Consider the following 14,961-nt stretch of genomic DNA (forward strand, 5'->3'; position numbering starts at 1 on the left):
GCTTCACAATATTTTTGAACAAACAGCATCACAAAAACAAAGGGAGCTGACAGGGCAGGGAATATTTAGACGTTTAAAGTTGGGTCAGATAGAAAGCTATTACTTAACTACTCCCTGAGCACACCATCCCACTTCATGACAGTGTGCTAATTAAATCAAAATGTATTATAATACTTGAAATTTTGTGTTAAAAATGGATCTGAGTGAGCGTATTTTTGTTGACGAAAATGTTAAAGGTTCAGTGAGTAATAATTCCAGGGATTTGCTGACATCAATGTAATTTATTATCTATATATGTTATTTATTATCACCTGTGAACTGAAAGGCTAAATCTTTCTGTTTTCCTTGCCTTATTGCTATTTATAATTTTAAAGGAGTGGGTTCGCATTTGTGGAGGTGACTGTAAAGATTGCCATTATGCTTGAATGGCATTTATTTATTTTTTTACAGGTCATTATTTTAATTATTTTGACTATGAAGAAATTTATCTCAGATGTCATAAATTCAGTCAAGCTGATAAATATGAAAATGACCATTTAGAATGTGTAAACTTTTCTAGGTATAAAAAATAAATTCTTATTAGTATAATTTTATTTTTTTTCTGCAAAAATGTAATTTAGAAAATCTGTTATTATAGTTCAGTGTAGGGGTGGGATCTAGATGATACAGCCCCATTCCTCCTCGTCCCGTCAGTATCTCTCAATGACTGGCCTGGGAATGCCTTGGGATTCCCTTGTAGGAACTTGACCAAGTGGCTGGGGCGAGGGAAGTCTGGGTCTTCCTACTGAAGCTGCTACCCCCGCGACGACCCCGGATAAACGGAAGAAGATGGATGGATGGATGGATGGATGGATGGATGGATGGATGGATGGATGGATGGATGGATGGATGGATGGATGGATGGATGGATGGATGGATGGATGCAGAGGGATTATTGATGACAGTAGGTAAGTATGACAATAGAAAAGATGTTTGCCGCAGAAGTCAGACCTGAAAGATTTTTATCCAGCATACCTTTTATCTGGAAAGCACGGATATTTAATTTTTTTTTTATTAGCAAAAGGCTGTAGGAAAGTATAGTTTGTCTTTAATTATAATATATGGACGTGCTCATTCATTTTCCTGTTGGAACAGTGTAGATTGAACATGAAGTTCTGGTGCCTCTCCACTTTCGGCCACCCCTCAGTGTACATTGGGTATTACCTGGCCAAACTTATAAAAATGTTCTGGCTACACCTCTGTTCTATATTGGCTTAACAGACTGCCCAACTTCCGCTTGTCTCCCTTCACCTTGGAGCTAATTTGTCCCTCCAAAGGAACGCTCTCCCGGCCAGAGAGAGGACGCCGACCGCGGTGGGTAAAGGCGGCGGCATGGCTGCAATGGCGTAAAGACACAACAATAGGCCCGTAAACAACATTATCTGGGTGGACCCCATGTGAAGTACAACACCCCATTCCCTCCCCCCTGCCGCCGTAGACAACCGACCTAACATTTGCCTCATAAATACAGACTTCACCATTTCATCATTCTTCACTAGACATGGATAGGGCAGAAGTTGACCCTCTAAGACACACCTCTGCCTCATTTGCATAATGAGGCAGAAATGTAAATACAACAGGCAGAAATAAATAGCATGGAAGAAATAAATAGGGTAAAAAAAAATACAAAGAAAGAATAACACAGACAAAAATATTATCACATGCACATAAATACTTAAAAAATAAATAATAAATAAATAAAGTTGAAGATTATAATGGACAATAAATAAATAAGGTAATTATTACAAATGCAAAAAAGAAATAAGCTAATTAAAAGAGATATATACATTTATGTCTCACTGTATAATTTAATTTCTACCAACATTTATTTATTGTATTTTTGAGGGGCAATTATTGTATGTTTATTTATTTTTGGAGCATTTATGTATTTCTGTATTCATTTTTAAATATGGCAGAGTTTGTCCTCCATAATAAATAAGGTCAGTCACTTCAGGATCAGGTGGGTTTAAGAGAAATTTTTCGCACCATTACATCTGCAAAGAGACGTCCTAGTCCACGATTGCATAGGGAGCCTACCAAGAGTCAGTGACGGGGCCGCTAAGCAACTGTAGTCTCTGCTATTTACGCCACTGCATGGCTGTGAAATAAACATTGTTGTTATGCAAGTATACGGCAGCAGGGGGCGCTGTTGGTCCACTTTACACCACAACATGTTCCCTTACGTTTTAGGAGAAAACTGTTAATTGTGACAGGCTGCTATAGATATAACGATGTAAACCAAAACAACGTTTATTTTGCTTCTGTTTGCAGGAAGTGGGAACTTTGACGTCCACTAGGAGAAATGGACCATTTCGCACAGCCAATAAAAAATATCAACAGGAACTAAAAATGATATAGCCAGAATGTGCTGTGGTTTGTGATCGAAATCTGTTTAATGGTCAAATAAACACATTACATTACATTTGGTTCTATTTAAATTGTTGAAAACTTTTTAATTGTCTCTGCTAAACTATAGGCAGTTACCTGACTGTAAAGGTGAGCGATTTCGTTTACGATAGATTTCATATTGCCCCCCTCCCCTTATATCAAAACGCTTTAGTTAGAAATCCTTATGGTAAGGTATGGAAGAAAAAAAAAAAAAAGAGGAACGACACAAAGTTAAAAGGTATTGTCAGAAGTGGGATTCGAACCCACGCCTCCAGGGGAGACTACGACCTGAACGTAGCGCCTTAGACGGCTCGGCCATCCTGACGTCACACATTAACAGTAAACATTAATAAGTTTTAACCCAAAGAACAAATCCATATCTACATACATCTTTAGGTGGTGTGCTTTATCCTGCGTCTCGCCCATAGACTGCCACAGATAGACATGGTGTTATGCCAAAAAAATTGCATGCCTGCGCGCCTCGCTCTGTACAACTGCATATCGACGAGGAAAACGGATTCAAATAAATAGATTTAATGTTGTTCATAACACCCGTACTTTTGTAAATGAATCTGCCAAATAACCACAAATTTTCCCATGAGATGTATATTTAAACTTTTTTATATCATTAATATAACAATAAGTAGCTCCATTGGTCATATTTAATCAGTTTTCCTCGTCGATACGCAGCAGTACAGAGCGAGGGCGCTCCCGCGATTGGGGATGCATATCTCGGCAGGCATGCACTTTCCAGCATAACACCTGCCCCAATAAGACCCTGATGGATTAAGCCCGAGAAGAATGATGGAATTTAATCATATGATGGCATTCTTGCTTTCTTGTTTGAAAAAATATATTCTCATTTCAATATGTAAATATAAGATTTGCTTTTTTTTTATTTTGTCACCGTCTTGATGTAGTAAATTGCATGTTCCTCATCTTATATGTCCAATTACTTTCCCTAAGACGCAGCAAACCTTCTGGCAATGGCACGTATTGATGTGCCATCCTGGAGGAGTTGGACTGCCTGCATAACCTCTGTAGGGTCCAGGTAGCGCCTCATGCTAATAGTAGTGACTGTGACCCTAGCCAAATGCAAAACTGGTGAAAGAGTCAGAAGAGATGAGGTGAAAAATGTCAGTGGCCTCCACCTGTAAAACCATTCCTGTTTTAATGGTCGTCTCGTTATTTGATGGTGCCCCTCTAGTGCACCTGTTGTTAATTTTATTAACAGCAAAGCAGCTGAAACTGATTAACAACCCCTGTGCTACTTACCTGACTAAATCAGTATCCCAGAAGTTTAATTAACTTGCTATATATGATGCTATACTCTGATTACAAAGTGTTCCTTTAATTTTTTTTGAATAGTGTACATCCCACAACTGTGTGCAAGAAAAATGTAAAATACAGATATATTTTTGATTGACAGCTTGGAATTCTAGACCAAAAATAGAAAAAAAAAATATGTCATACCAAGCATTTAAGAGTAAAGTTACATTTAATATTAAAAAAAAATTCCTCTGGTTAAAATAACGAAAGGGTTGCCAGAAAAAGTATTTCTTGGATATGTATTGTTTATACCTGTAAAGCTATGGTTCATTGCAGTGGTTTCCCTCCTCCACCTGTTGCTGGCTGACAGAGGGCTGTTTTATCTTTTCTCTCCCTTAGAAAAAGGGATATTTTTATGTTTTGAAACATTTTATATTTTCTCATGGTACTAAAACTAAAGGAGCACCTCCATCAAACTCAATGATGAGACTGAAGTTGGCTAGTATTTTGTCTGTTGGGCAGCTGAGTGAAGCAGATATCTGACCGACTAACCTAATATGATCTTATTTGATCGACTTGCTTAGTTGTAATGGCTGATTGTCTAGATTCTAATGATACTGGAAAACTATTCATTGTTCACCAATCATACAGAAAGAATCTCATATCAGCCCATGCCCTTTCAACATCACATAGTTTTGATCAAACATAACTTTAAAACTGGGCTCAGGTTTACTTGTCCTTGTTGGATCTTGCTAAATATTTTACTAAATTAACAAAGCAAACATATAAGTTAATTTCTTGACTTTCAGTTAGTCCTTTTTAACCTTTCATTTTTTTTTTTTGCATTTTCCATTTCAATATTTGTCGTTTTGGTTCTTTTTTAATCATGGAAATGATTAATGACATTGTTTATACTATACAATGACATTAAATGACAAATGTTTATACTATTTTATGCATCATAAATACAGGATCCCCACTCCAAACTGTATCAGATACAGCTATAAAGCTATATGAGCATCTGGGCTCCGAGTTCCTAGCTCCTAAACTATGACATTGAATTAACTTTTTTGTGTGTGTGGTTACTTCAGCTTTTTCTGTTCTTTATTCTTTAGAAAAGGCAAGTTTTTGACAATACATTCCATTAAAATTTAAAGTCACAATTTTTTTTTCTTTTTATATTTCTTCTAGAAAATCAACACATAGGTCTCCTTAACTCTACATTCTGTTCAGACTGTGAAGAAAAGAAGATTGTTTAACTCAAAGACAGGAAGACATGAGGACTTTTTTTTAATAATACTGGGCACAGATGTTTGACACATGTTTGACAACAAAAACACTTCCAAATCTTTGACATGTTAGCTCCATTGTCCCTTTTGAAATGCAGTGATATCTTCTGGGTAATCACATCAGGACCGTAATAGTTGGAGCTGGTTGTTTGCTGTTGCATTTCTTAAATTTAAAGGTCCCAGCATCAGCTTTCTGTCTAACATCTCCCAGCTCATTGGACCAGACACTGCTCAGAACGTTTTGGAATACAGATACTAAAGCTAAAGATGCATCACAAGAATGAGCCGCTCTCATGTCAAAGTAATGAAAAGTCAAAAATGGCAAGGAGGTTTTTGAAGCCCAAACCTGAGAGAACACACCAAACCTTTGCTCTATGGTTTACACTAAAAAGGGTTCCAACCTCTGTCTGAATCAGGCATCACATCAGCAATATAGAAAAAAGCCCCTTTGCTTTGTCCAGTTTTGTTTAAAGTCATAATTAAGTAAACATTAATAAGTTTTAACCCAAAGAACAAATCCATATCTACATACATCTTTAGGTGGTGTGCTTTATCCTGCGTCTCGCCCATAGACTGCCACAGATAGACAGAGGTGTTATGCCGAAAATTGCATGCCTGCGCGCCTCGCTCTGTACAACTGCATATCGACGAGGAAAACGGATTCAAATAAATAGATTTAATGTTGTTCATAACACCCGTACTTTTGTAAATGAATCTGCCAAATAACCACAAATTTTCCCATGAGAGGTATATTTAAACTTTTTTTATATCATTAATATAACAATAAGTAGCTCCATTGGTCATATTTAATCAGTTTTCCTCGTCGATACGCAGTAGTACAGAGCGAGGGCGCTCCCGCGATTGGGGATGCATATCTCGGCAGGCATGCACTTTCCAGCATAACACCTGCCCCAATAAGACCCTGATGGATTAAGCCCGAGAAGAATGATGGAATTTAATCATATGATGGCATTCTTGCTTTCTTGTTTGAAAAAATATATTCTCATTTCAATATGTAAATATAAGATTTGCTTTTTTTTATTTTTGTCACCGTCTTGATGTAGTAAATTGCATGTTCCTCATCTTATATGTCCAATTACTTTCCCTAAGACGCAGCAAACCTTCTGGCAATGGCACGTATTGATGTGCCATCCTGGAGGAGTTGGACTGCCTGCATAACCTCTGTAGGGTCCAGGTAGCGCCTCATGCTAATAGTAGTGACAGTGACCCTAGCCAAATGCAAAACTGGTGAAAGAGTCAGAAGAGATGAGGTGAAAAATGTCAGTGGCCTCCACCTGTAAAACCATTCCTGTTTTAATGGTCGTCTCGTTATTTGCTGGTGCCCCTCTAGTGCACCTGTTGTTAATTTTATTAACAGCAAAGCAGCTGAAACTGATTAACAACCCCTGTGCTACTTACCTGACTAAATCAGTATCCCAGAAGTTTAATTAACTTGCTATATATGATGCTATACTCTGATTACAAAGTGTTCCTTTAATTTTTTTTGAGTAGTGTACATCCCACAACTGTGTGCAAGAAAAATGTAAAATACAGATATATTTTTGATTGACAGCTTGGAATTCTAGACCAAAAATAGAAAAAAAAATATGTCATACCAAGCATTTAAGAGTAAAGTTACATTTAATATTAAAAAAAAAATTCCTCTGGTTAAAATAACGAAAGGGTTGCCAGAAAAAGTATTTCTTGGATATGTATTGTTTATACCTGTAAAGCTATGGTTCATTGCAGTGGTTTCCCTCCTCCACCTGTTGCTGGCTGACAGAGGGCTGTTTTATCTTTTCTCTCCCTTAGAAAAAGGGATATTTTTATGTTTTGAAACATTTTATATTTTCTCATGGTACTAAAACTAAAGGAGCACCTCCATCAAACTCAATGATGAGACTGAAGTTGGCTAGTATTTTGTCTGTTGGGCAGCTGAGTGAAGCAGATATCTGACCGACTAACCTAATATGATCTTATTTGATCGACTTGCTTAGTTGTAATGGCTGATTGTCTAGATTCTAATGATACTGGAAAACTATTCATTGTTCACCAATCATACAGAAAGAATCTCATATCAGCCCATGCCCTTTCAACATCACATAGTTTTGATCAAACATAACTTTAAAACTGGGCTCAGGTTTACTTGTCCTTGTTGGATCTTGCTAAATATTTTACTAAATTAACAAAGCAAACATATAAGTTAATTTCTTGACTTTCAGTTAGGCCTTTTTAACCTTTCATTTTTTTTTTTTTGCATTTTCCATTTCAATATTTGTCGTTTTGGTTCTTTTTTTAATCATGGAAATGATTAATGACATTGTTTATACTACAATGACATTAAATGACAAATGTTTATACTATTTTATGCATCATAAATACAGGATCCCCACTCCAAACTTAATCAGATACAGCTATAAAGCTATATGAGCATCTGGGCTCCGAGTTCCTAGCTCCTAAACTATGACATTGAATTAACTTTTTTGTGTGTGTGGTTACTTCAGCTTTTTCTGTTCTTTATTCTTTAGAAAAGGCAAGTTTTTGACAATACATTCCATTAAAATTTAAAGTCACTATTTTTTTTCTTTTTATATTTCTTCTAGAAAATCAACACATAGGTCTCCTTAACTCTACCTTCTGTTCAGACTGTGAAGAAAAGCAGATTGTTTAACTCAAAGACAGGAAGACATGAGGACTTTTTTTAATAATACTGGGCACAGATGTTTGACACATGTTTGACAACAAAAACACTTCCAAATCTTTGACATGTTAGCTCCATTGTCCCTTTTGAAATGCAGTGATATCTTCTGGGTAATCACATCAGGACCGTAATAGTTGGAGCTGGTTGTTTGCTGTTGCATTTCTTAAATTTAAAGGTCCCAGCAACAGCTTTCTGTCTAACATCTCCCAGCTCATTGGACCAGACACTGCTCAGAACGTTTTGGAATACAGATACTAAAGCTAAAGATGCATCACAAGAAGTCAAAAATGGCAAGGAGGTTTTTGAAGCCCAAACCTGAGAGAACACACCAAACCTTTGCTCTATGGTTTACACTAAAAAGGGTTCCAACCTCTGTCTGAATCAGGCATCGCATCAGCAATATAGAAAAAAGCCCCTTTGCTTTGTCCAGTTTTGTTTAAAGTCATAATTAAGAAGCATTTAAACCGCAAATTTGAAAGCTATTTTTTCACCAATCCAAAGAAAGTGTGTTAAAGTATATTGAAATAAAAAAAAAGGAACAGAACTGAGAGTCTAAATTAAAGCAATAAAAAGGGAAATTTTTACACAGGTCAATCTAATAATATCCATTATTGATAATGAGAAATAATTGGCCTAGATCTATAGTGCCTTGGAAATACAGTCGTGGATACATCCCATGTCCCCTTTGCACATATTTTGTCCTATCAAGTTCCAGCGTTAGCATGTAATAAATAAATAAATGTAAAGCATATTAAAAAATTAACAGCCTGATCAAACATTGATCAGTAACTGATGTCAAGTAGCAGAGCAGCTTCAGAATTTTACAGACATTGTTGTTCTTTTGAAAAGAGCGGTTAATCTTCTTTTTCCGTCACAAAGGAAAAGCAAGAACCGATCTGGTAGAAGTGGTGTTATAAAGAGATTATGATTACCAACAAGTTGCGTCATTTCAAAAAGAATGTCTGTCTCACGCTACCATGAGTGTGAAAACCCCATCAACATTCAAAAGTGGTCAAAAAAATCAGCCAGAACGCAAAGGTACTGAGATTTGCTCTGTAAACGACTAGGACACTGGAGCTCCAACAGAATGGTTTGGAATGACTAGAAGAATCCAAGGAAAAGTCTGTGATTGACAATCCCGTTTAGCGACATTTGAAGGAGTTAGGAGGAGGATGAAGAGCTTTTAAAAATCAGTCTAAACGAGGTTAAATGCAAATGTATGACGGAGTAATAGGGCCAGGCTAGAGATTTTTTTTCTTCTATTTCGAGAATAAAGTTGTAAAATTACGAGAATAAAGTCCCGACAAGAATAAAGTCGTAACATTACGAGAATAAAGTCGTAAAATTAGGAGAATAAATAAAATTATGAGAATAAAGTCGTAAAATTATTAGAATAAATAAAATTACGAGAATAAAGTCATAATATTAAGAGAATAAAGTCCTAAAATTATGAGAAACAGGAAGCACTTTCTTCTCTAAAATGAGGAATGTTGAGCATCATGTGAATTTACACTTTGGCTGTGGTTTGACAAATAAGGGAATTTTTAGCAGGATGTCAAAGTGGCCTCAGGTTGCTGTTTGGTGGTGCTAGTCGGCCATCATATGCTGTTTCTGCTAGAATTAAAATGTGTCGTTTTATTTTGCCACAGAAAACAGCAAAGCAAGCACATCAATCAAGGCACAGTGCTGAATAAAATTTATATTGTCCCCCTAACGTGACACAAGGATCGGAGGGCTGGTCGATCCCGGCAGGGCAGCAACCCACGCAGCTAGGCGTCCGTACGCAACCCTAGCAGACCCCACCGGTGTCAACAAGCCCCCGCGATTTATGCCACACTTCAAAGTAAAATCTTTCACCCAATCAGGAAAAGTGACCGCTCCCTCTCATGCCTGGAGCGCATGATTACAGAAACCAAAATATGGAACCGGCGTCCCCCGAACCCACCCAGGGCTCGTGGACAGCCGAAACCAAAAACAAAATTACATAATGATCAGATACAAAAACAAGTTACATCATGCCCAGTACCTGGTACCAATCACTGCTTCATCTGTTACCTCCCCAGAGCTACTGACCCTCCCCAGAGCTCATGGACACAGTGTAAAAAAAAAACATGTTCCTGCTTCGATACAAACTTATATAAAAAGAGTACTTCATTTGTGATACAAAACTTGTATGATTGTCAAAGAACATAAAATATAAAACCCATATATATATCAATAAAAAAAATCTCTAGCCTGGCCCCAATCCGTCGTACAAATGCATAAAAAAAAAATACATAAAAAAAATGGACAGGTAGTCTATCAGCTCAGTGCATGTTCTCATCAGAGAAGGAACTGGAGCTGCCTGAATCAGACTCAGCATCCGTTAGGATATCTGGGTCCCAGTCAGCACTGGAGCCGCTGTCATCGTCCTCCTCTGTGGAGAATCTGTGACCGGACCGCAGGAACGCTGGGTACACACGCGTCGACACGCACACCGGTCCCATAGCGGACACGTAGACTGCCATGAGGTTCTTCCATGCGTCCCGGTTGGGGTCGTACTCGTGGATGAGGACCCTGTCCCTGTTGTTCCGGTGCAACATGTGCGTGAGCAGCAACAGCTTCCCTCTGTGCTGGATCACCTGGTAGTTCACTGCTCCGTTCTCCATGGGAATGTCCCCAAACCTCTTCCACTCCCCTCTGGTGGGGCTGTAAGCTTTAATCACGGGGATGTCGCACACGCAGACGATCTGCTCCTGGAAGATGCAGGCCTTGTGAAGCTTGTCTCTCCTGAGTGATCCGCATTGAAGCCAGTGGTTCTTCTTGGGGTCGTAGCAGAGCATTCTCCTTTTGTTGAGCACGTACAGGTGATCATTCACAGCCACCACTTGCATTTTACCCAAATAGTGAGGCAGAGGCGCCACAAACATCCACTGGTTCCTTTGGATGCTGTAACACTCCACCTCCTTCAATCTGATATCTGTAACTGGATTTCTTCCTCCCAGAAGATAGATGTGACCATTCAGATAGACCATCCCAGCGTGGATTCTGCCCAGCAGCCTCTCTGCCAACTCCTGCCATCTATTGAGGACAGGATTATACACCCAGAACTGTTTGGAAAGGTGGGACGTTAAATACAAGCTGTTATCAGGCGTGGAGCAAGCGATAACAGGCGCTGTATTGGAGCTTTTGTATTCTTGACTAGTGAAAGGCACGGAAGCCGGAGACATGATATAAAGATCCTCTGAGTAAGGTTCGCAGCACATTATGACTTCGTTAGGCCGGCCAAAAAAGAGAATCATCTCTTTTGCACTCACACCTATCCTGTGTTTTTGCACGTCCAGAGGTGCGGGCACCTTGCAGCCCCCCTCTGAAGACGTCCTGAAAAAGGATGACAGGTAGGTCTCCATCAGAGGCCTCTCTTTGAGGCTCTCCAGGTCCTCCTCGCTGAACAGGCTCCAGCGCACACACTTCAGCACCTGCAGAGCTTCTTCTTTATCCACCGCTGCATTCCCCTCCAGCCACTGAACAGCTGCTGAACACACAGTCTTCTCGCAGTCCACGTCCAAAGTATCCAGAGACAGCAGCTCTTTAAATTGATCCGAGTTCAGCTCGCAGAGGTCTCCAGCGTTACACACCTGGGTGAAGTTCCTGGCTATGAACACCTGGGCGTTCTTCTTCAGCTCCGGGTTGTTGTAGGTGTCTGCGAGCTTCAGCATCGCCACACAGTTGGAGGGATCCAGCCTCCTGCTCATGAAGTCGGTACAGACTCTGCTGATGTACTCCAGCTGCAGCATGTTGGCCGCCGCGTACAGCCTCTGCACGTTGCTCTCCGTGATGGTCACCCTGCCTGTGTAGCAGTAGTCGATGATGACCGACATGGACTCAGAGTCCACGCCGCGGATGAGGACTCTCTCCTGGGCGCTCTCGGTTAACCCGCCCGTGAACATGCTCTTGAAGTACGGACTGGCGGCGGCCAGGACGTTGCGGCTACAAAGAAACAAATGGCCAACCTCAACCCCTTCTCCTCCTCTTCCTCCGCTGTGCTCCGGTGACACCTTCTCCTCCGCCTCCTCTTCACACTCGACCCCTATGGTAACGTCGCCCAGCAAACGGCAGTCGTACATCTTTTTAAGCTCGTTCATCAAACCCCGAGCGTGGTTCGCGTCCTCAAGCACTTCCGGTCCGGCGAACAAACCCAGCGATGAGGCCATTACTGGACCTTCCAGAGTAAAACTCGCACCGTTAAAGCCCGAATTACGCGCTGTCCGGCAAAAAACAAAACTGCTTTTATCATCTGGTGGATGATTATATTCTTCTTCTTGATTTTTTTATGGCGGTTGGTAAAAAAAACGTTAGGTAAGCATTACCGCCCCCAACTGGTAAGGAGTGTGTATCGCATGGCAAAAAACAAACAAACAAACAAAAACTATATCCTGTTATACAATTTAGTCTGTTTCAAAAACTCAAATATAACCTGATATCCTCTGCTTCCTGATTCATTTTGCAGTAAATCAATAATACCAAATTTCCTAATTAACTTGTTTCTCTGAATCAAATATTTCCTACAACCCAAAATAACATGTTCCACTGGCTCATCTTCCCTGTCTGATGTTGCCCTATTAAAAATTTTATAGAACCACCTTCCTTTCTTTTCTTCTTCCCATAACTTTTGCCACCTCTCTTTTGTTTTTTGTTTCTGTTTAATTATACCCTTTATTTCTGTTATACTAAAACTTTAACATTAACTTTAAACAATAATATCTATAATTACCTTATTTGTACTCTCCTTACCTCCTCCTCCTTCTTCTACCTCTGTTAGTTTAATGGCATTTTGCAACATATGTATATATACATATTTTAAATCTTATTGTATAATCCTATATTCTTATGATACTTAATAACAACTTTCTGTATTTTCTGTATACTGTATCCCCTCTCCTGTTGCTCCTATTAATCCTTCCAGATTCCACTCCCTTCCTATTTGTCTTTTTTTAATCTTATCCTTTCTTTATCATATTTCCTACAATTTAGTAATATATGTTCTACATTTTATATTACTTTACATTCTATACACTCATCTGTTAAGCTCATTTAAAAGACTAAAACAACCACAACATTTTAAGAACATTAAGACTGGTTTATAGTCACATTACTTGCTCTTTAGAATGGTTTGAAATAATGTCAAAGAAATAAGATTAGATATCTTGAGTTCAGACTGGAAATTATTCCCTCCTAGAGGAACCTGAAAGTTTTTTTTCCCTTTTTCTATTCCAGTGCAATGCACATACAAAAGAAAGTAACGTTGCCGTGAAAATAACAGGCATTAATAGATCTTTGCATTTATCATTTACTCCTATTGTAATAACAAAAAACTTTTATATAACGGCACCTACAAAATTAGAATATATTTTCAGGTTAATCTAGTCTATATTTCTGCTAAAGTCTCCTAAATTATATATAGCCCTCAATGCTGTGTTATCTGCTCCCCAGTCACTCCAATATTTAACCCTCTCTTACATTCCTCCATAACTTACTGCATATGTATGTCTCTTTTCTCTATTAAAGATTGACATGTTTCACTAAAATGAAGTAGCTAAACAGAATAGTATTATTTATCATATCTTCTTATTATGAACTGCAATGTCCTATTAATTCATCTACTGTTGAAAGCAATAATGAGAAAAGCAGATGCAGAATGATCAGTGAGGAAATCTTAAAAATTTATGAAGATCCTGAAAAAACATTTTAAAAGTTTGAGGTAAAATGTGTGTTAAAACGAATCCTGAGGGGAAAAGATCACTTAGATCTATAAAAAAAAAAAACTTTTTAGCTTAGAAAAAAATCTGTGATATATTTATTTTGGCCATTCATTAAAAAAAGTAAGTAATTGAATAGTAAAGATGTGAAAAATAAAACGATTTACTTTATTTTACTGTGGTTCGAAGGCATTCAACACACCCAGCATTGGGGTTCATTGAAATTCAAATAAGAGACAAAGTTGTCCATGTAACTAAAAAAGTGTTGCTAATCCACATAACTAATGAAGAAATAAAAGTATAATTCTGCTTTGCATCTTTGTTGCAATTTTTCTATTTACCTACAAGACAAGAAGCTCCACATGTAGCACAGCTTTTCTTTCATTGGTGATTTTAATCTATATTTAATGTGTATAAAGTTATTGAATCGGACCAGATCCGCATGCGTGCACTTTGGACGTTCTTTAAGTGAATCTGCGGCTGAGGTCGTTGATTCTGCGCAGGGCGTCGTGGTTACTGATGGTCTTATGGACTGTGATGATGAAAGGGAAGGCTGAGGGCAGCTCCACCTTCTTGCTCAGCTTTTGGTGACCCCAGTGGAGGCAGCGCAGCTTCTCTGCAAGGTCACGCCGTCCCGCCCGATCCAATCCATCTTGGAGCACTTTGGTCTTATTGGGTTTGTCCCATGACCTCTCATACCTGGTGATCAATCCAATATTAAGAGTAAGGGAGGGGGATGCAAAATGTAGCATGATTTTTATCCTATACAGGATCCAGTGTTACAAGGTAAAAAATAAAGCTGAAATCTTAATGATTATTTCAGGGTGGTTCATACACCTGCACATAAAATCACACAGAGTACCAGCTTTCCAACATGAGCCTGGTCTGCACGCTCCTCTCTGTCGATCTGGTGTGAAACCGGCCTATTTCAGCTCTGCTGAAACCCAGTTCAGAAGCCAGAACAGTCCACTCAAAACCCAGCTGCCTGGATATCTCCTGCAGCGTCTTTAGGTTGATCACAGCATCCTAATTCAGAAAAAAATAAAAATAAAAATAGAAAAACTTGAAAAAAGCTGTAGCATTCACAGAAGCATGCTGAGCTTGAAACGTACCTCTTGAGCTTTGTTAGGCATTTCCAGAACCGCTCCGGGGCCAGGATTTAATGGTCAAACACATCCGCAGACCTAGTTTTCACGTTTCTTAACAGCAGGAGAATATGTCTGTAGCCTCTATGTGTATAAAACTGTACCAGGCTGAACGTTACTTGGGAGACTTCCCGTGAAAACACAAGCATGTTAAAGATTAGCCAGGTCCGCTCTTCCAGGGTCTGTTCGGTTCAACGCTCTGCCCCATTGCTACAGTGCATATTTAAAGTCTTAAACTCCTCCTTTAGGTCATGCTGCATATATCCTATAAAAACGCCCTCATCATTTAGAAAAAAATATAAAATGTTGACAAAAACCTTTAAACTTTTACTTATTTTTTATTTTTTGGCATTTGTATCCTATATCTAACATCGTCGTTTAAAGGTGAGGGT

General features: G+C 38.8%; 2 protein-coding genes and 1 non-coding gene across 3 annotated transcripts; all 3 read right to left on the reverse strand.

The window, feature by feature from the left end:
* Positions 1–2,669: 2,669 nt before the first annotated feature.
* trnal-cag lies at positions 2,670–2,752 on the reverse strand. Its single transcript has one exon. It is a non-coding gene; the product is annotated as a tRNA-Leu (tRNA).
* Positions 2,753–9,961: 7,209 nt separating this feature from the next.
* Positions 9,962–12,007, reverse strand: kbtbd7 (kelch repeat and BTB (POZ) domain containing 7). The gene has a single exon (XM_038302459.1). The coding sequence runs from the start codon at positions 11,877–11,879 to the stop codon at positions 9,993–9,995; it is 1,887 nt and encodes a 628-aa protein (XP_038158387.1). The 5' UTR covers positions 11,880–12,007; the 3' UTR covers positions 9,962–9,992.
* A 1,791-nt stretch (positions 12,008–13,798) lies between these two features.
* Positions 13,799–14,713, reverse strand: wu:fc50b12 (uncharacterized protein LOC103911624 homolog). Its single transcript, XM_038302456.1, has 3 exons — positions 14,537–14,713; positions 14,287–14,450; positions 13,799–14,123 (listed from the first exon to the last, which is right to left on the reverse strand). The coding sequence occupies exons 1-3, from the start codon at positions 14,555–14,557 to the stop codon at positions 13,889–13,891; spliced, it is 420 nt and encodes a 139-aa protein (XP_038158384.1). The 5' UTR covers positions 14,558–14,713; the 3' UTR covers positions 13,799–13,888.
* Between the last annotated feature and the right edge of the window lie 248 nt (positions 14,714–14,961).

Source organism: Cyprinodon tularosa, unplaced genomic scaffold, assembly GCF_016077235.1.
Source record: "Cyprinodon tularosa strain WSP-4 unplaced genomic scaffold, ASM1607723v1 ctg49, whole genome shotgun sequence".
In the NCBI taxonomy this organism is placed as follows: domain Eukaryota; kingdom Metazoa; phylum Chordata; class Actinopteri; order Cyprinodontiformes; family Cyprinodontidae; genus Cyprinodon; species Cyprinodon tularosa.

Coding starts and splice junctions, on each gene's coding strand:
- wu:fc50b12 (XM_038302456.1), bottom strand. CDS start 14,557: ATGCCTAACAAAGCTCAAGAG. Junction 14,451..14,536: donor TGCCTAACAAAGCTCAAGAG/GTACGTTTCAAG, acceptor TTTCTGAATTAG/GATGCTGTGATCAACCTAAA. Junction 14,124..14,286: donor AGGCTCATGTTGGAAAGCTG/GTACTCTGTGTG, acceptor ATTGATCACCAG/GTATGAGAGGTCATGGGACA.
- kbtbd7 (XM_038302459.1), bottom strand. CDS start 11,879: ATGGCCTCATCGCTGGGTTTGTTCGCCGGACCGGAAGTGCTTGAGGAC.